We start from the raw sequence: 21,464 nt of genomic DNA on the forward strand, positions 1-21,464 counted from the left end.
CTTACCTGATCACAATTTGCCTTGTTAAACTCTCTGTCCAGCAGTTTAAAAAAATAATTTACTTATGCTGACTCAATTTGACATTGCTGAAAAATTCTCAAAATGTTACATTTCACTTAACTTGATGTATTTTGAATAACATGTTCTGACTGGTAAGATTCAAATTCTCTGGGTTTAGAAGAGAGGAAAAAAAAATCCACTTTTCAAATGATGAAACCTTAGGCAAATTTACACTGTGGGAAGAAAGTATCTCAAAGGGATTGAGGAAAAGTATACCAAGAAAAATATATACTTTTTGATTCTTTTTTAATACTTAGGCATTACATTCCGTATCAAATTTTACCAACATGCTGTTGTTCTATAAATTCATCATTTATTTTATACCATAATTTGATTTTTCTGTTCCATGCTAAAAAGCCCACTATTCCATAATTACTTTTAGCATACAGTACCTGGAATATAAAAAAAATTAACTCAATGTTGGCAAATCTCCCCCCCCCCCACCTCCGCCGACACGTAGGAGAACAATTACAGAAACGTCTAGTGGTTAATTTTCTTAAGCTAATAAGCAAAAGAAAAGCCCCAATACATTGGCATTTTCCCTTAACAGGCTCATCACTACATTCATCAGAAATAAACCTATCTGCTGCCGTACTATAGAGCAGTTTGCCAAATTCCTACCTTTAAGAGTTAGGTCAACTTCTAAGAAAACTGTAGGAAACATTCAATGTTGACAAAAATTTAATATTAAAATTATTCAAAGTTAAGTTACTATTAATTTAGAAAAAAAAAACATGTATTAATCACCCATAAGAACAATTTTTATTTTAATAAATAACAGTGGGCTTACCAAAGGGTAGAGATTTTAATGTGTCAAGTTTTATGCATATTGGTAATAAACCTTAAGGAGGTGAAACCAACTATTCCATATACCCCATTCGGCCCTAAAAATAAAACTATAATACTTTAATAATAAAACTTAAAAAAATATTTCCCAAAAGAAAATAATTCACTCCTTGACCATGCTTATTTATTCAGAGTACCAGCAATTTCAGTTAATATTAAGTGCTTCATTTTTCCTGCAAGTCTGATGTTGCACAGGGAATATACACATTTTCATATCACAATATCATCAATATCTCAGGCAAATAATATTGTGAATGTAACTGGTTTATAACAAACAAAGTAAAAAATCAATGCTACTATTCATGGCAAACAGAAACAAAAGTAAATTTGAAAGGATGTTTTCTTTTGTTTCCAGTACTGATTTTAGTTGGACTTCAAAGGAAGGTTCATAAACTCTCCTGAAATAACCTCTATCTCTGGCCGTAAATCCACAGTATAAATATGGTGAATAAAGCTAAACTATAAGAGCTAACTATATACTGAATAATCAAAATAATCAATTATAACAACTAATACTGCTCTGGAAGACCAATCTAATGAAAAAAGTATCATTAGATATGGCAGGAAAATACAGACAAATCTGTACAATCTAACATCTATAAACAGTAAAATCAAAACATCCAACTTCCTTATAGAAAGTGTTTTATCTATGTAATTATAAATGTTTAAGGAACTCTTGCATTTTATAAACACAAGATGGGCTCACTTTGATGATACCAATTTTAAGATTTATAAAAATGTTTAAAAAAATCTTTCCACAAAAGTTTATACAGTTTAAAGCTATACACCAATCTATAAATCTCAGAAAATGGGGGAGGGGGGGAACAAAACCTTTATAAGATCACATGTATAAAACAAGAAATGAAATGTGATTTTATTTAAGGCAATACTGGGCTACTTCACAAATCACCACCTCAAATATTTACACTGCTCCACACTACTGTTTCTATCACATTCACAAAGGATTTTTTTTTTAAATACGAAATGTTTAAAATCTTTGATGTAGGAAATCCTTTATTCACATTTCCATTATATTTCATGGAATCATAGTAACTATATCCAATTAAAAGCTTTGAAAAAAAAAATGTAGCTATAGGAAATTCCTAAAGAATCTGCTTTAATTTCACATGTATACCACCCAAAAAATCCTGGAAGGTAAATTTACAAAGCAGAGCAAGTTGTTGATATAATGTGCCTACTTTGTGAAAAGTAAATTTTTTTTGGAGATCATCTTGTAAATAAATGTTTTATGTAAAAAAATCAATGAACTATGGCAGAGTTTCTAGTTTTTAGTTCAAAAAATTCTTAAAACAATAAAAGAACAGTTTTAAAAACTTGATCACTTGGTTAAAAATTAAAATTCCAAATATAAATGTGTCATTTAATAGTTTAGACTTACACACTGCTGGTGGCAGCAAATGATTTACAATAATAAATATATACAAAAAAAGGTATCTACAAACAAAGAGTACTGTTACACATGAGCAGTGACCTGGTGAGACAAATCAATCACACAGATAACTCAGTTTAGTTCATGAAAAGGGCAACTGGCTGATAGAAATTTGAGGTTTAGCTCAACTATTTACAGTAACTGAAGTATGGATTCTGTTCCTCAAGTCCCATAGGGATAAAAAAAAGTTTTACATGACAAAATGCCATGTTTTTTTTTTTTTTTCTTTTTTGGCCAGGTTAATTCATGTCAGCAACAACAAAAAATAACGAAAAAGTTTCACAATTTTAGCATGCTTGATGGCTTCCTATTTAAAATAAAACTGTAAATAATGTATTTATAGCACATCAGTTATCAGTACTGCCCTCTCCCTGTGGCTTTGCCCATACTGATGTCTTTCATAACAGACACATCTGGATCATTTGAATGTACTTCAAGTTTTTTCAGACTGACGGTAGGTTTCATTTCCTGAAGCTGCTTTAAGACAAGCTCAGTGCAATCTTTCAGAGTCTTGTCTAGAACAATTTTTACATTCTCACTGCACTGAAGCTGTGTTGGATTGGCAAACTGTACAAAAGTTTCACTTTCTTTACAAGAACATATATGATTTCCACTAGTCACGGCAGTCTTGTCGACATTTTTCCTTGAATTTGAATGAGATCCTTTTTTACTCCCACTATTGGGATGATCTTTGTCGGTATTTTTCTTCTGTTTCACTGCAGACTCCTCCAGGAACTTGAGAAAGGACACCTCAAACCCCATTGGTTTAAATGAGCTCCAGTCAAAAGATGCAGGGTGCTCCTCAGTGGTCTGAATGGCGACAGCGGTCTCTTCTTCCTTGTGTGTACTACCTAATTCAGCTGCTGGGGCTGGTTCGGCCTTTTCAACTTTTCTCTTTTTATTTTGGGAGACATTTTTTTCTTTATTAACTCTCTTCAAATTGCTTGTTTTTTGTTTTTCTGACTGGCAGGGGTTATTTTCCTTAAAATCATTACTTACGTTTGAAGAGGTCTGAGGCTGGGCCTCCGTACTTGTGTTGTCTTCATTTATTAATTTGGTAATAAATAATTCTGTTAGTTCATCCACTTCATCTTTTTCATTTTTCACAACTTCCTTCTGTGGAACTACAGCTGTTCTTGCATTATCATTGCTCTCTGATACACCTGTGTCAGAATCCTTCACACCAGTCTTTTCAACTTCTTGCTCAGAAGTTTCCTTTAATTGTGAGCTGCAACACCGTTTGAAGACAATGAGGAGATTGCGGTGTTGTGATGTAAATGCCTTAGATAACTTATGGCATTTATAATGTCTGATTATATTGCTTTCACTTGTAACAACTGATGTACACCCCTTTATCATACATGGATACTGGGTAACAAATCTGCTCGTACATTCAGACAAGGCATCATTTCTAGCCTTTATAGAATATACATGCTTTCCACGTTTCAGAGAGTAAGGCTTATTTTCTTCAATCTGCACAATCTTTGCAGTCTTGTTTTCCAAATTATTTTTTTTCTTTCGTTTGGTCTTAGGCATTTTGACTCCTTCCCTTCCAGATCTGTATTTTGTCCCCCGGTGTTTAGACTTTGTCTTTTCTTGGTTTGCTTTGCTTGATATGTTTTCCTGACCAGGTGTTAATCTTCGTGGCCGGATGAGATGAGCTTTATGTTTGTCATTATGCTTATTAAAGATGTGTCGGAGGAGATTAGACCGGGTTGCATATATTCGGTCACAGCCTTCACAGTCACATTTGTATATGCCGTCTTCTTCAGTTTTACTTCCCCTGGCCCCGATTCCATGATCTGCCTCAAGATGAACAACATAGTTCAAATATGTTGTAAATGAAGATTTACACTCTGACTGATCACATGGAAATTTCCCAACATCCACTGAAGCGGTCATACTTTCAATTTCTTCAGGCGACATCTCGTGAAGCTTCATGTAGTGTTGTATTAGGCCAGTAATTGCTTGGAAAATACGGGAACAGTCACTCACCTGACATCGAAATTCTTTCACAGTTTGTTTCGTCTCAATGTCTTCACTCTCTTTACCAGCTTCACTCTCTTCTTCAACCTCTGCAGAAAATGCAGGCAGATCTGATTTGTGCACAGCCTGGTAATGCAGAATTAAGTTCTGCTGTATCGTGAAAGCAGCAAAGCAACCCTGATGGACACAGCGGTAAGGTCGGTAGGGACTGTATCTCGTGGGAAACTCAGGAGACTGAGAAACTGGCTTCTTGCGTTTCCTCTCCTCCTTTTCCTTTTTGTGTCTCCTAACTTTCCGTCCTTTGGTTTGCACATTTGTGAGAGGATTTGTATTACATTGTTCTGAAGTAATTGCAATCACTTGAGAAGAACTTTCTGTTTTTTCAGGACTTTTTTTTTCTAGAAGTTGTTTTTCTGGGATCACCGCTATACTACTGAGGGCGTTTTCTTTCATCACCCCTAACCCTAGAGCAGGCTGGGGCTCCCTTTTATTTTCCTCTGTCAGAGCTAGCTGTCTTTTCACTTGTGTAATTCGTGGGGCTGATGAATTTTCACTCTGAGATTTTCTTCCATAAGGTCTTTTTATTTTTAATTTGACCATTTCTTCTGTTGTAAAATGATGTACCAACTGACAGTGTGCCCGAAGATTAGAGTTTCTTGTAAATGTCTTTGTACATGTAGGTACTACACATTTAAATGGAGCAAATTTCAGCTGATTCTTCTTAATTTCAAGAATCATCTCTGGAGTGTACTGATGAATTTTCCCGTAGTGCTTAAACAGTGCATCTTTTGTCATAGCACTGTAATTACACCCTTGGTTTTGACACACAAAGGGCTTATTAACTCTGTCATTAAACTGAATGTTGCTTATAATTTCAGAAACTGGCTGAACCACTGTGACATTTGCAATTGATTTCACAGGGGTGGGAGTCAGTGTCACTGATGTATTTATCAGCACACACTGGGGTGCTGGAGTGGACAGGTCATTTTCTAATTTTAATTTCTGTAAGCCTTCTAAAATCTCCTGCATTTGATCCTCCTTATGTAATACTTCAGACTGAGGAATGCTACTTTTTGTTGGCATGACACCTATGAAGGAGGGAAACTGAGATGACTCAGATAACTTGTTATTTTGTACAGTGTTTACTGAAGGAAGCTGAATGTTATAATTTATTTGAGCATTCTGTGATGTTTCACCAATACCCTGAGATCCATTTTTTACCTCAAGTATTTGAGAATTCATAGCACTTTTAATAATTTCAAGAGTCTTTTCAAAGTTTTGTATGACATTGTCTTCAGAGATCTGCAAATCAGAATTTATTGAAGGTGTGCATGAATTCAAAGCCATCATTTGGGAATCACCATTTTCAGTTTTTAATGTTAAAGGAGCTAACACTGTATGGGACTCAAGACTGGTTTTGAAGTTTTCTTTCACATCAGTCATAAACAACTGATTGTCAACATTATTTAATTTCTGTGTTAGATTTTCCACCAAACCCTGAGGTTCACAATTGGGAATTACAGTGGAATGAAGGTTAGTAGTTGGTATCTCAATGCTCTTTGCTATAAGTCCCATTGCTGTCAAGTCACTTGTTACCAAGTTTTGGGGAGTATTAGGGGCAATTAGTGGAGGAGTAACTTTCTTTCTTCTCTTAGAAGCACTGTTTCCTTTCTTATTTAAATGACTAGACCTTGTGTTCTGAGGACCACTTATAACTGAAACACGTGAACTGCTACCAGTAAAATTTTGTGATGGCCCGCTAGAATTAGGGAATGAACCAGAACACAAACCATTTTCAACAGTCTTCAGCAGTAAGTCGTTTGTTGGGAAAACAGGCAAGCTGCTGCACTCCTCCATGGAGGAAGCTTTGGGGCTTGGGGCCCCGTTCTGGCCTGTCAGCAGGGGGCTCGGGTGGCACACGGTCTGCAGCAGGGCTGGCACAGGGGGGTTTGGCATCACTGTCGCGCTCTCCTGTGCTGCGTCGGAGACACAGCCTGTGGGGACGTGAGGGAGCGCATCGGCGCCCTCAAACGTGCTGGGGATGCCAGCCGTTTCCAAAGCCTGCTTGATGATTTCGCTCCCCTCCTGACTAACACTTGTATTAAAGCTAGTCACACCAGTCCGAGGAAATGTATTTGGTAAAAATGTTGAGGAGCGGTTTTCAGCAGCAAGAAGTTGCAGGAATGACGGATCTTTAAAACATGCTTCTGGACTGAATGTAGACTGTTGTGGCTGCTGCAAGTTTACTGCATTTGTAGAGAGAATCATGCTGGCAAGAAGAGAAGGCTGCCCATTATTCTGTAGAAGTTCTTGAGCAATTTCTGCCCCATCCAGTGGTTTACAGTAAGATCGCTTAGACAAGTGTCCACCCAGAGATCTGGGGTTGGTGAAAGCCCTGTAACACCTGCTGCAGATAAATTTCCCATCTCTGATGATCGCCGGCCATTTAGCCCTTTTGTTGTGCTTGGGTTTTCTCTCTTTCCCATTTGGGCCCCGCCCGCGGTCTTTCTTCACTTTCTCCGGTCCAGGCTGTTGGGCGCCAGTGCCACTGAGGTCATTTGCAACACTGACTTGTGAAGGAAAAACTGCATTCTCACCATTCCCTCCCTTTAGAAAGGAGGAACTGGTGTTTCCTTCGATCTGCGAAGAAAAATGATTTGTATTATTTTCCAGTTGGGAGAAAACGGAGTTAGTCCCACTGTCTGCTGGTGAAGGGAAGAGAGACACGGAGCTGCTTTCTGCAGGTAACGGAAGAAAAGGGTCTGAGCCGCTGTCAATATTCAAAGGCAAAACCGTTTTGGTTAGGTCTTCCATTTGTGCTGGCAAGGTGGTGCTAGATAAATTCTCCATCTGGGAACATAACAGACCACCACCCTGTTCATTCTTATCCTGAGAAGGTATATTTGGATTTATGACACTTTCCACCGAGGGCAACAGTGGGGTTGACACCCTTGCTAAATGAGCTGGGAAAATGGATGATGCGACATGCTGCAACTGATCAGAACAAGCAGGAGTCCCGCTGGCTTTGGTCTGTGGTGTAAAAAATGCGTTACTAGAGCTGCTCACCTGCGATGGCAAAAAATAAACAAACTTTCCATTATTTGGTGTATTTAAATTGTTAGCTTTCTGACCCCTTTTGCTTTTGCGTTGCATTTTGAATGCTGCATACTGGTCGGGGTGTGCTGTCTTCATGTGTTTCCCAATACTCTGTGAAGAGTTATAAGTTCGAGTACATCCCTCAACCTGGCAACTGAATTTCTGAACTGGTGCTTTTGGAGGCACTGATGGAGTTCCTAAAGAATTACTGACACTGGGCTGTGGTGGAACAAATGTGATACTTTCCAGCGTCTTCAGAGGTAAATTATAAAGACTGGATGATGTTTTAAGGTTACCTCCACATTCAAACTTGGGAGTTGGTAAACTGTTTTGAAACCCTGCCTGGTTTTGCACAGAAAAGGTCATCAGGTTGCTCACTTGTCTTTCTAAGTTTTGTGTGGTCATGCCGTCCATCTTGAGGGCTTCTGAGGCCACTAAAGAATTCTGAGTAACGTGGGTTTCATTAAAACAATCCTGTTCCTTTCTCTCCTGGAAATCTGTGTGACACAAATCATTACAAGTATTTTCAACTGGTGTATGTAAGTTTGTGACCAGTGATTCACCAGTGCTTTCCACAGTTGAGTTTTCTTGCTTTCCAAAGTTCCCCTCGATCCCCTGATTGAGGGACACCTTAATGGACACGGCTACTTCACTGGCCTGAAGCAGAGGAGTGGTAGCCGTGTTTCCTAAACCATTTGGCAGTGCTCCATCAGTCTGCCCGAGCTCCAAAGCAGAAATCTGGTCTTGTTTGGTCACAGGTGATTCTGCCTTGCTTTTATCCCAAGCATCACTTCTATCAGCTGGGATGGTGTTTTCAACACTATTTTCTGAAGGAAGCATGGATCTTTCTTTCTCAGAGTTCCCTTCTGCACTCTGACTCACTCTGGAAGGCTGAACAGAATCTCTGGCTGAATTAAGTTGGTCTTCAGGAGGCAGCACTTTTTCAGGAGTATTGTGATCTTCCAGATGCTTTTCAAGCTCACTCTGAGAACGGTAAACTTTACCACAACCTGTGAACTTACATGTGTAGGTGTTATAATGCTGTGCTTCATGGTCATACAGTAAATAAGCTTCTGAGAAAACCCGGCCACATCGAGGAAACATGCACTTCGCCCTGAAGACCGGGTGCTCCTTGCGGTGGGTTAAGAGCTCCGCGTAGCTGTTGAAGCCGGCCCTGCACTTCATCTGTATACAGATGTACGGCCTGCTGCCACAGTGCATCTGTAGGTGGTCATTCAGGTGGGCGACGCTTACAAAATGCCGCCTGCAGTACTGGCAGATGACTTTTCTGCTCTGCATTTCAAGAAAGCGCTTGGCGTCTTCATTATCCTTATGTCCCTTTACGTGAGCAATTAAATTTTTAAAGTACTTAAAGCCCTTTTTACAACATGTGACAGGGCAGTTGAACTCGTTCACAGGTACTGGTTTCTGGACTGGGGCCGCCTCTGGCTCGTAAGACTTGTCTCTGTCATCAGTTTCATCATCTGAGCCGTCGTTGTCGTTGAACACTATGAAGTCTGCGGAATAGAGACTGTTCTTCTTGATCGGCCGCTGCTCCTGCTTGGCCACAGCATTTGTCTTCTGATTCTCGTTGGTAGTTGTGATCTTAGGAGGCCTTCCCAACCTTCTTAATGGTTTCATAGCTGCCAGTCTCTCTTTACTTGACTGTTTAACATGCAACGTGACATGAGGGACGAAGGTCTCTTTAGAGTTAAAGCTCTTTGCACAAATGGGGCAACTGTAAACCCCGTCCTTGTAATGTTTCTGAGCGTGCCGCACGATTCGGTGGCCGAGGAATTCCTTGTCACACAGCACACAGTACTGCATGTAGGCCTGCCAATTCCTGAACCGAGCCGATATAAACCCCCTCTCTCTCAACTGTTTTATCTCTCTCTTTTTCTGCTTTTCATCACAAATGTCTCTAAGGAGGCCAGAATTAGCACCAATTCCACCATTCACAGAAGTGTCTTTACTCTCTTCCTGGTAGTCTGCTACTTTCTCATAAACCTCACTGTCATTTAATTCATCTATTGAAGACACGATGGATGCTTCTTCTCCCATCAATGCAAGACACTGTCGTTTTAAAGTTTTCCAATCCCAGAATTCTGGATCAAAGGGCCACTGAGTTTTCAGTACAAGTAAGAGCTCACAGCGTAGGGAATTTGGTATTGGAAGATTCTCTTCATCATATTTCTGGTCTGGCTGGTTATACAACATTTCCACAGCATAATATGCATCTACTGTAGGCTCAATAAGAAATTCACTCAGTTGACAAGCACGCTTAACTTCCAGATCATCAGGCAACAAGCATGAAATGGTCTTGCAGATAGATATTTTCACTTCAGTATTTTCTGTAGATTCCAGGCGAAGAGCTTTTACGCATAACTCTATACAAGTGGAAAGTCCAGCTCCTTCAGTCTGTGAAGAAGCAAGCAAGAAATGTTACCTTAATTTACACTCATCAACGCAGATTTGTAAATTTAGTAATTTTAAAACTGAGGTTTGTTTTCTCAAATTTTGCAATAGCCCATCTATGAAAAGAACCCCTCCCAAGCACTGTGGCTGTGTGTGTGTGTGAAATGAGCTGCAGAGAATAGCAGAGAAAACATAAACGCTGGTAGCTAAGACATGAGTATAAAATCATGTAATGGCCAGACAAACTTGGATGCTATTTAACTTCTCTGATCTTTCACATCACAATATAAAATAAGAGATCAAAACAACACTTAAACTTAATGAAACTGTTGTGAACATTAATAGATACCATGCATCTAAAGTATCATCTTTTGCACATAGTAAGTGATTAAGAAATGTCGTTAACTTTATCACAAATTTCATTTCCTAAGTTTGTATTTACAATCCTTCTGAAACAACAACCCTCTTAGTTTAGTTATAAAACTGAGAATGTCCCCATAATCCCTAACTCATTAGCAATGAAAAGAGATTCTCATATTTGAGAATAAAGTCTTTTTTAAATACTGGGAATCCTAATTCAATCATAAGGTGAAGTGAAGTGAAATGAAGTGAAAGTCGCTCAGTCATGTCCCACTCTTTGCGACCCCATGGAATTCTCCAGGCCAGGATACTGGAGTTGGGTAGCCTTTCCCTTCTCTAGCGGAGCTTCGCAACCCAGGGATTGAACCCAGGTCTCCTGCATTGTAGGAGGATTCTCTACCAGCTGAGCCACAAGGGAAGCCCAAAATTGAATGCCAAATCACCTACCTTATGACTGGAACATCCTGAGAATTAGGAGTAGCAGGAGACACAACAAACCTTTTATCCTTTTGAATTAGCATCTTGAACTATTATGATAATATAGCAGTAACAAAGGTAAGAGTCATTTGAAAAATATATGAAGAGATAAAAATGGGTTTTAAGAGGCTAAAAGACAACAAATAAATGAGAAATAAGCCAGTCACAAGATGTGGCCACATTCAGGGGAATGAAATATATGTGCTTTAGACCAAAGGGCAAGGAAGTCAAAAGAAGTTCAAAAGAGCCGAGAGGATTTGTATTTTCACAGGTTAAGAAGGAAACAAAATATTTCACTAAAAGGGAAGCTTAGATTTGTGGGCCAAGAGGACAGCGAGTGAGACAGGCTGAGAAACTGGACTGGCCATCTTAATGTTGTAAATCAGCCTGAAACCTTAACAAAGAAGGCCAGCAAAACAATGTCAAAATTTTTGTTCTTGTGAGTTTTTTGTCGGTCTGTGTATGTGTGACTGAAGATTAAGTTTACGGGTAATATTCAATTCATGAACTGGTTATATGACAACTATCTTTAGAGCTGAGTTAAGAGAGAGCTAGGTGGACAGCGTCAGAACTGAGTTAAATTACAGAGCACTGAACTGGCGTCTGGACAATCAGGAGTGCTTAGTGTGGGAAAAAATCACACACGTGGCGCTCAGAGGCACGTCGTGAGGAGCGAACGGAGGAGAAAACTGCCTTTTCTTCATGCTGTGTTTCATGACTCTTTGGTTACTAGGAACTGTGTCTGGCCAACACCACTTGCGAGTCTAACAGGTAAGCGGGTGAGGGCCTCTCCTTCCTTCGCTCAGAGCCTACTCACAGGTAAGCGGGTGAGGGCCTCTCCTTCCTTCCCTCAGAGCCTACTCACAGGTAAGCGGGTGAGGGCCTCTCCTTCCCTCGCTCAGAGCCTACTCACAGGTAAGCGGGTGAGGGCCTCTCCTTCCTTCCCTCAGCGCCTACTCACAGGTAAGCGGGTGAGGGCCTCTCCTTCCTTCCCTCAGCGCCTACTCACAGGTAAGCGGTGAGGCCCTCTCCTTCCTTCACTCAGCGCCTACTCACAGGTAAGCGGTGAGGCCCTCTCCTTCCTTCACTCAGCGCCTACTCACAGGTAAGCGGGTTAGGGCCTCTCCTTCCTTCACTCAGCGCCTACTCACAGGTAAGCGGGTTAGGGCCTCTCCTTCCTTCCCTCAGCGCCTACTCACAGGTAAGCGGGTTAGGGCCTCTCCTTCCTTCCCTCAGAGCCTACTCACAGGTAAGCGGGTGAGGGCCTCTCCTTCCTTCCCTCAGTGCCTACTCACAGGTAAGCGGGTGAGGGCCTCTCCTTCCTTCACTCAGCGCCTACTCACAGGTAAGCGGGTGAGGGCCTCTCCTTCCCTCGCTCAGAGCCTACTCACAGGTAAGCGGGTGAGGGCCTCTCCTTCCCTCGCTCAGCGCCTACTCACAGGTAAGCGGTGAGGCCCTCTCCTTCCTTCACTCAGTGCCTACTCACAGGTAAGCGGGTGAGGGCCTCTCCTTCCTTCCCTCAGCGCCTACTCACAGGTAAGCGGGTGAGGGCCTCTCCTTCCTTCCCTCAGCGCCTACTCACAGGTAAGCGGGTGAGGGCCTCTCCTTCCTTCGCTCAGAGCCTACTCACAGGTAAGCGGGTGAGGGCCTCTCCTTCCTTCCCTCAGAGCCTACTCACAGGTAAGCGGGTGAGGCCCTCTCCTTCCTTCGCTCAGAGCCTACTCACAGGTAAGCGGGTGAGGGCCTCTCCTTCCTTCGCTCAGAGCCTACTCACAGGTAAGCGGGTTAGGGCCTCTCCTTCCTTCCCTCAGCGCCTACTCACAGGTAAGCGGGTGAGGGCCTCTCCTTCCCTCGCTCAGCGCCTACTCACAGGTAAGCGGGTTAGGGCCTCTCCTTCCTTCCCTCAGAGCCTACTCACAGGTAAGCGGGTGAGGGCCTCTCCTTCCTTCGCTCAGAGCCTACTCACAGGTAAGTGGGTGAGGGCCTCTCCTTCCTTCCCTCAGCGCCTACTCACAGGTAAGTGGGTGAGGGCCTCTCCTTCCCTCGCTCAGCGCCTACTCACAGGTAAGCGGGTGAGGGCCTCTCCTTCCTTCCCTCAGCGCCTACTCACAGGTAAGCGGGTGAGGGCCTCTCCTTCCTTCCCTCAGCGCCTACTCACAGGTAAGCGGGTGAGGGCCTCTCCTTCCTTCCCTCAGCGCCTACTCACAGGTAAGCGGGTGAGGGCCTCTCCTTCCTTTGCTCAGCGCCTACTCACAGGTAAGCGGGTGAGGGCCTCTCCTTCCTTCCCTCAGCGCCTACTCACAGGTAAGCGGGTTAGGGCCTCTCCTTCCTTCACTCAGCGCCTACTCACAGGTAAGCGGGTTAGGGCCTCTCCTTCCTTCGCTCAGCGCCTACTCACAGGTAAGCGGGTTAGGGCCTCTCCTTCCTTCACTCAGCGCCTACTCACAGGTAAGCGGGTGAGGGCCTCTCCTTCCCTCGCTCAGCGCCTACTCACAGGTAAGCGGGTTAGGGCCTCTCCTTCCTTCGCTCAGCGCCTACTCACAGGTAAGCGGGTGAGGGCCTCTCCTTCCCTCCCTAAGCGCCTACTCTGCACCAGGGACTGTGCCGAGCCTCCTGCTTTTCTCGGCTCAGCAGTCCCGATATCCCACTAGTCAAGAAAGACGTATTACAAAGCAACTGGCAATGGGTCTCGGCAAATATGAGATCCTTAAAGGTAGGGCTTTATATTTCCAACTCTTTGACTGCAGGCGTCTAGGAAAAAATAAATCAAATGATGAACCAAGTTATCTGCCCCATTTCCTTTACAGATCTCAATTACAGTTTAAGAAGGAAATAATTATTCTAAGTCATTATGTCAGCAGCTGGGCAACAATTCTCAACAACTCCTGGAGCTCTGAGGTACAGAGGGGAAAGGGGCACACCAGATAAACATTCCTGTTCTTTCCTCTACTGCTCATTCCTGTTCTTTACTCCTGAAAATGAAGAGAAATTATTTCAGGAGGAAAAAAAAAGCAAAAGATACATGTAATAGTTACTGACCAAATACAGATCTTAAAAGATCAAAGACAGTTAGAATGTCTTTTGGTCCCTACTTTCAAACCCAAAATTATACATACAAATACTTCATGTCATGCTACATCCTAGCTTTCAAGGATCCCTAAGACCTGTTTGGCATCCCATCCCATGCAGTGGTAGCACCTTTGGAAGCTGTCTTTGTGTACTTTTAAAGTGGAAACCAAATGCATTCCTACAAGGATTACTATAACAAAAGAAATTAGTTTTGTAAAAGCTGGATTCTGATTTTTGCTAGTAAATGAACGGAAACACATATGCAATCTCTATTATCACTGCCCTTTAGAATTTTGTCTCATCTACTGTTTAATCCATCTGTTAAGTGTTTTCATGTCTATGATTATGTTTTTGTATTTCTAAAAGTTCTTTTGACTCTTTTTAAAATCTGCTTGGTCATTTTATAGGACCTCTCTTTTTCACACTTTCATTCCTTATTTTATATCTTTAAATATATGTATCTAATAGATTTATCAGACTGTATTTAAAGACTCAAGCAAATGATTCCATCGTTTTGTCTACTGAAATTCATTCACGTTGGATTGTTTTGTATGCTTAATAGATAGTGATGGTTAACTTATTTATGTCTTTAAATATATGTTATTTATACTTTTTATCCTTTAAAAAGTTTAATCCTACTGTTAGCTGTCTCTGCAAAAACTGCCCATGGCTGACACTTTCATTATAAAGCTGGATGGTGAACCTATCTTGAGAAGAGCTTTATCAAAGAAATCATGTATTGAAGGTATGTCCCTCCAAAGTAGTTCTTCATTTGCTTCTGCCAGGGATCCCAGGCATTTACCAGCCCAGGACTTCACCCTTACCTTTTTAAATATTACTTAGGTAGGGGAGCAAACTCCACTACCCCAAAATGTGTCTCTTTGACAGGAGGATTATTTTAGGCTGATTATTTTTAAAAAACAGAAGACTAAGGAGGTTTTTCTTGTTATCCCCCAAAACTCCTCTTTATTGACTAAAAGAATTTAGAAAAAGGGCCTGCTCCTGTAACAGAGCTATTTCCAGACATATCTGCAAAGAACATGGGTTGGGCATGGTGGAGGAAACTCTGTAGGGCCTGGAGATCAGTCTACCATGTCTCCTTGTTTCTTCAGGACCCAACAAGCATTTGCTTTTCCATTTCCATGTGAACTCCCTGCTTTTGCTCCGAAGGCCCAAACTGCCACTCCCAACATTCTCTCTTTGTCTTTAACTGAGAGCGGTAATTAAGGTGAAGATTTTGGCCATTTTGGCAAGCTACTTAGTTTTCTTGGGCCTCTCCCAAGTATATATGTTATTAAACTTTTGCTTGGTGTTCTCCTGTTAATCTGCCCCATGTCTGTTTAATTCTTAGAAGAGCCAACATAACTAAGAAGGAAAAGGAGAGGAAAAGGTCTTCTTCCCTGACACCCACTTGATGTGGGGATTCCTGGTTATAGTGTAGGGTAAATGTGGACCCTAAATCTGTGTGAAGGCAGACCTATGGTTACAATTTATTAGGAAAAACATTTTCCTTCTCTGACCCACAGTCCAGTTGGACAAGGTTTCCAACCATCATCTGTGTTCAAGTAATATTTTTCTAGTTCACTTTGCAATGAAATTATAGTACTTTACAAGTTAGTGGAAAGGAAGTGGGGGACATGGAACTCAGTTCTAAATCCCCAACTTAAAAAGGGCCCAAGATGCTGTATCTTATCTTATCCCTGTGTGGATATAAAACTTCAAACCCCTAAGCTGCTCCAAGTACTAACACCCCACTCCCCAGCAGGTTAGGAGAACCCTAGCCTCAGCTCAGTTTCTACTCCAGTTTTGAGGTTCCTCTTCTTTTTAAGTCTAGGGAATTCCCCACTATTCTTGTAATTAAGCTGCTAACCACTAAGAACAATGTTTTATTTCATCAAGTATTTCTGGGTCTTTTGTAGAAGAAGGAATCTTAGATACTATAATCTGCCAGACAGCAAACAAAGGAAGCTATATTTCTTTTTACACTTTCTAAATTTACATAGAACCAAATTATCAAAACAGTGTTAACACCTAGAAGAAAAACTGTGGAATGATAAAATATGAGTATTATGTATACAGTGCTTGTCTTCAGGCTAAGAGCAAGCCCCTGGCTATCATTTGCATTTTTAAGTTTCTCTGTATCAAGTAAAATTAAGGACTAATAAAATCAATATTCAAAGCATTAATTGAAATAAAAGTCACTGGAAGTCCACATATTAAATGTGTAATTTACACATCTGAAATTAAGATACCTTGATCATTCTTACCTCTGAATTAATAACTTTAATCAGGAAGAAAATGTGATATACTGTCTTGGTTAACAAAGAAAGTTGACGACATCTTTCTAGGTACACTTGAATAGATGGTTCTACTCTCTGCTGTAATTTACTCCAAAAGAGAGTGAGTTCCCTAAAAAGAAAAAAAAAAGTAAGTTGGAGGTGCAATGTAAAATCATGAACTTTGTCTAGTAATTACATTCGAAATTAAAACTAGTTTCAGATTCTAATGCTATATGTGGAATGACGTTTAAAAGAAAAAGACCCTCAATTTTCTAGAGACTTATTAAATAAAATCAAGATATGATTTATCACTTAATATTAAGATTTTTCAATCTCAAAGAAGCACTCACCCTTTTACTAGGAAACCACCTGACATTTAAATAAGATACATACCCGACATTTAAACAAGATACACACACATCTGAACTTTAAAAGTAATAAGAAATGCAAAATATGTGTATATATAAAATGCATCAATGGCAAAATGATTTTTAAAAAGCATTTAATTTTTATCTTCTAATAATTTATTATTAGATAATGTTAAGAATCTATGATGACATAGAACCCAGAAGAAAACAACTGCTCTGTGCTACCGCAGTGGAAAAAAATAAAAGACTTTGAAAAATAAACTTTGAAATTTATTCCAAATGCAATCACACTGTATTTCTCATAGAAAATAACCCTACTGAACTGAGAAATTTTCTACCCTTTTACCTATCATCCTATTTCTCTCTGTCCTCCACAGTTAACTTCCACACAAATCTTTGCTGTTTCAAGTATTCTCCATATAGGCCTTTCCAATTAGCTCCTCAGTTTCCAGTCCTGGAAGCTTTGCCCTTTTCACCATCCACTTGAGTAACTTGCTCATCTACTGGATTTTAACCTGCATATTGAGGACTTCAAAATCTGTCTCTCTAGTCTTGACCACTTTCACCTCTTTAGTTTTTTCTAAGACTTCCCCACTTTGATCTCTCCTGAAACTTGAAAGTTAATACATGAAAAGGATAATTAACATTCTTTTTGGTTCACTGCCCTTCTAATTTAACACATCATTATCACTGACCCTATCTATCAGCCTCTTCAAACATTTCTTTCACCTCACCCCATATCCACAGGAAACTTTAACTCCCCAGCTGAACTACTTACAGGCTTTCGAGTTGACTTTTCTATCTCAACTCAATTCTGTACTGCCACTTCCTACCATGAGCTCACCCTCACAGTTCAGGTAAATATTCTTAAATTTCAGAATGCTGTACACTAAATTTTCTTTTGTGTTTCCACGATACAAGTACAACACTGAAGACTAACAATACAGTTGACTGACCAGATAAATTGTCAGTGTGAGCTAACACTAACTTAAGACAGCTGATCTTAAGTTTTCTGACTTAACTCAAGTAATTATCCCTGCTATCTGTATCCTCCCAAAGGACGATATATATAACAGGTTTGCACACTAGGGAATGTACCATATGAAGAAATGTGTATTGAAGAATTTAGTGAAGTATTAATAGAATGACACCTCGTAAGTGGGTAAATGAACTATATTTCTACACGTAAATGACTAGCACCTAGTTATGCATTAACAGCAAAAAGTGTGCAATATGCAAAGGAACAATACATACATTAAAGGTGGCTTCCATATCTGAAAACATTTTTATTGTAGTATTAAATAAAATAAGCCCTTCTTTCATCTTCCAACATTTAAAATTTTCCTAGTCATAACTGATCATTATATGATCATTACTGGTATACTGAGGAATTGTGTGGTCTCTTAACAGAAAAAAATTTTTAAGTTATAATATGAACTACTTGATAATCAGTTTACACAGCATACAGTATCTGAAAATAAGCTTTTTTGTCTTGGTAACACTAAAAAGATTTTTAAAAATATGTTCTTAAGCTATCTGCACAACCTATCTGTAATCTTACTTAAAAACCTTCTCTTTTCAAAAGAAAATCAACTCACCAAGCACAGTACATATCTCCCTGTTGAAGCTGACGTGATAAAAATGCAGTACATAAGACAAGAGCACTTTTTTCGTCACCCTCAGATTCTAAGTTACAGATCATTTCTAGGGCATCTTTGCAATCAACTTCTGAAATCTACAGAGAAAGGATACAGAAATATGCCATAAAATGGTTTTAGGTTAGAATATATAGTAATATACTTTACAATTTTTATTAGGTATGTACAGATCATTTTCTATGGTAAAACCTCATTAACTCATACATTATCAATTCATAATTTGTCATGACTGGGCTACTGTTTAAAGAAATAATCTTTCTTCAAGTCAGAGAACCAATGATCTTCAAAACCTTTATAAGTATTCATTTATATGTAAATAACTAATGCTAATTACAAGCAACGCCTACCCATTAAATCAGGTCTATAATACTGAAAAAGAAAAGCTGCTACTTGTATTTTTTTCCGTTTATCCAGTAATTTAAAAAGCATTAGAATGAACAAAAAGACAGAAACATTTACTGGATATAGACTAAGAAACAAAGTGTCTATTCATTGCAGGGAATAAAATAAAACATGAAACATTTTATGTAGCTATACCACTTTTAAATGAAGCTCACCTCAGTTTTCTATAAATCTCCATTATTTTTCTTTTCATATATATTCATTCCATCTCAAAGCTTGTCAAGTCATGCATGCATAAGTATAACCTAGATGAAGGCAACTTGCTTCATTTAATTATGCACTTACATCTATTGCTTATTTTTAAAAAATTAAAATTTATTATCTCTACTACAATGATTTACTACAATAAACAATCATAATGTACCTATGATCTCTATAAGGATTTGCTTTAAGATAAAGATGTGACAAAGAGCACACAATCACAGATCACTGGTGTTCCACAGAATTAACATGGCACAACTGTCAAATGGCAAAAAAAATTGAAGATCGATACAAACCATTAGCACCCATGTATCACAGAGCTAACTATACATCTCCCTGTTAATCTCTGTGCCTCCTCATTAATTTTTGAGTACAGGAAAAGTGTGTGTGTGTGTGTGTGTGTGTAAAAATGTAAGGTGTTTAGAATTAAACAAGTGTCTGAATGGAAATGTGGTAATCCTGAGGTTTGATCTTTGACAACAAGGATAAAGACTGCAAGGGGACAGATTCAGAAGTTCCATTTTACATATTAAATCGAGCTAGGAAACACTAAGGCCCAACTCTGAATCTATGTGTTTAACAACAATCACTCCTTAAAGTAAATAGGAAGTTAGTGTAAGAGTTATGACTAAAACCCAAATCCTGGAACTCTCTGGCACAGTACGTTTTCCATTATTCCTGTGTCTGCCTCTTTTGTACAGATCTTTATCTATAAAGAACCCTACGTAAACAAACACAAAAAGGGCTGAACAATATATATTTATACAATTAATATTTTCAAATACCTACAATAAGTTAAATGTATTGTTAGACATTTTATACATGTATGTAATTATTAATCTTAATTTTTCTACTAGACAGGCATTAGAAACATTTTACACGTAAGACGTCAGTAATAACAACAAAGAGCAGCTACTCTACTATTCATTCGTGTCCACTTCTTCAGAAGCATTGCTAACCCAGTGCAGTGGCCTGCCTGGTACACACGACTGTTTCTTTTTAGAGACAAGACGCAGAGAATTAAGTTACTTGCTCAAAGCTGCATGCTTAATTAGCAGAGTCAAGATTTCAAACCAGATCTAGCTTCAAAGTCTGTGCTTCTTCTAGACTTCTACATAAGCATATTACATAAGCGCACTGAGGGTCTTCATTGATCAATGCTGATTTTACAAGTTCAAGTTTTAAAAAATTCTTACATCACGCAAGTCTAATTTATTTTGAATCAAATTTTCATGTTTTTTAAAAACCTAAGGTGTTCTTACTGAATGCTTAAATAATGCAAAATATGTACATTATATATAAGAAATTAGTTTTTCCAATGATATTACCTATATTAGCTTACACTTAATAATAAAACATATTTATATCTATCTAAAATACAAAACCAACAAAGGTAGCTCCTATAAATCCACAAATATACAACATACTAACTGAAACATCTGCTATATTCAATTATATTTCACTTTTTATTGGTATGCTAAGGAAGCAATTTTTACTAAGCACTACTCATTTCCCTAATATAGATACCCCACTTGAAAAAAAAAATAGGACACTATAGAGAAACTGAAACCTAATCAATGGCTGAATTAAAACTGTGCAAGTGAAACATAGGTCAACTTTAGCCATCAATGAGCAAGAACTATATTTTATAATCCAAGGCAGCATAAAGTAAGGATTATCAATATACTACCAATATAGGGACTATTTATATATTACAGATATCTATTCTGTATTGCTTTGAAAAAATGAGCAAAAATTTAACACTAGAAAATTTAAAAATATGAATAAAACACTGGAAGTCAATTAGCACCATCCCTTTGCTAAATCCCTTTGTAAAGTGTAAAAATCATTTCAAAAGTGCAAATAATGACTTTTATGTTTTAATATAGCCTTCTGCCAGATATTAAAAAAATATAGAACAGTTCATATTTTACATACATTTACCAAGTGCACTTTTAAAATGTATGGGCTTGAATACATGTCAGGAGAAGCTTTTTGCTTATCAAAATAAAATTGCTTTCCTCCATTCAGAAAAGGACTTAAATCGTAAACCTGTCACACTAAAATAATTAGCTACTTTTTTTTTTAACTCTCAGAGTAGCAACATCTTGGGCTAGATTTAAAAGACAAATAATCTATAGTGTTAGGGAATAAAAAATTTCGTAACTGTTTATGGGAGCATAACTCATAACCTTTTTTGGGGGGGGGATGGTAGCATGGCCCGATTTAAGATGTGTAGGTTCTTTGATTCAGCAATTCTACTTATAGAAATTTACCTCACCAGTGTACCCCCAAGAAGAATGAAAGGATGTATCAATAAGTACCAGGCAACAATTTAAATGTCCTCTAGTTTGACTAAAATATTAATTAAAAATCTATACTATGGAATTATGCAGCCATGAGAAGGAATGAGGTTGATTTATAAGAAATGACATGGAAAGATGTCCATACTAAGAGCAGGAAAAGTCCCTATCAGCCAGGATGTGTGTATGTTTAAAGAAGGTTTATATGTAAAAATATTAGAAATAAAAAATTTCACATTTAATGATTACTTGGGTCAGATGGGAAATAACAGAGACAAAGGAGATTTTACTTTCATGTTTATTTTGACAACAAAACCAGGAGAAATACTGAATATAAAATAAACACTGCTAACTTCATTTTTATACTGACACCAAGAACCTAGGCCAAAGCCCAGCCCTTATAGAGAAGCCAGATAAACACGGGTCTCTCCGCCTCGCTCCTCGGCCATCCACCAGGGCTAGCTGTTATTTCCGTCACAGTGCAAGGGTCCTGA

The 21,464-nt window shown here is 39.0% G+C and overlaps 1 protein-coding gene across 3 annotated transcripts in view; it reads right to left on the reverse strand.

Moving 5' to 3' along the window:
* Nucleotides 1–289: 289 nt before the first annotated feature.
* ZNF292 (zinc finger protein 292) overlaps nucleotides 290–21,464 on the reverse strand; it is a 94,899-nt gene continuing 73,724 nt past the window's right edge. For 2 of the 3 annotated variants that reach the window (XM_043890546.1, XM_043890547.1), the window contains 3 exons: nucleotides 18,005–18,141; nucleotides 16,027–16,168; nucleotides 290–9,856 (listed from right to left, as the gene is read on the reverse strand). In XM_043890546.1, coding sequence (XP_043746481.1) covers nucleotides 2,711–9,856; nucleotides 16,027–16,168; nucleotides 18,005–18,141 — 7,425 coding nt within the window. In that variant the 3' untranslated portion in view covers nucleotides 290–2,710. Of the gene's footprint in view, nucleotides 9,857–16,026; nucleotides 16,169–18,004; nucleotides 18,142–18,621; nucleotides 18,641–21,464 lie in introns of those variants that run through there. The other variant, XM_043890548.1, reaches the window with a different exon arrangement.

The sequence above is a fragment of the Cervus elaphus genome, chromosome 28 (genome assembly GCF_910594005.1).
Source record: "Cervus elaphus chromosome 28, mCerEla1.1, whole genome shotgun sequence".
In the NCBI taxonomy this organism is placed as follows: Eukaryota; Metazoa; Chordata; class Mammalia; order Artiodactyla; family Cervidae; genus Cervus; species Cervus elaphus.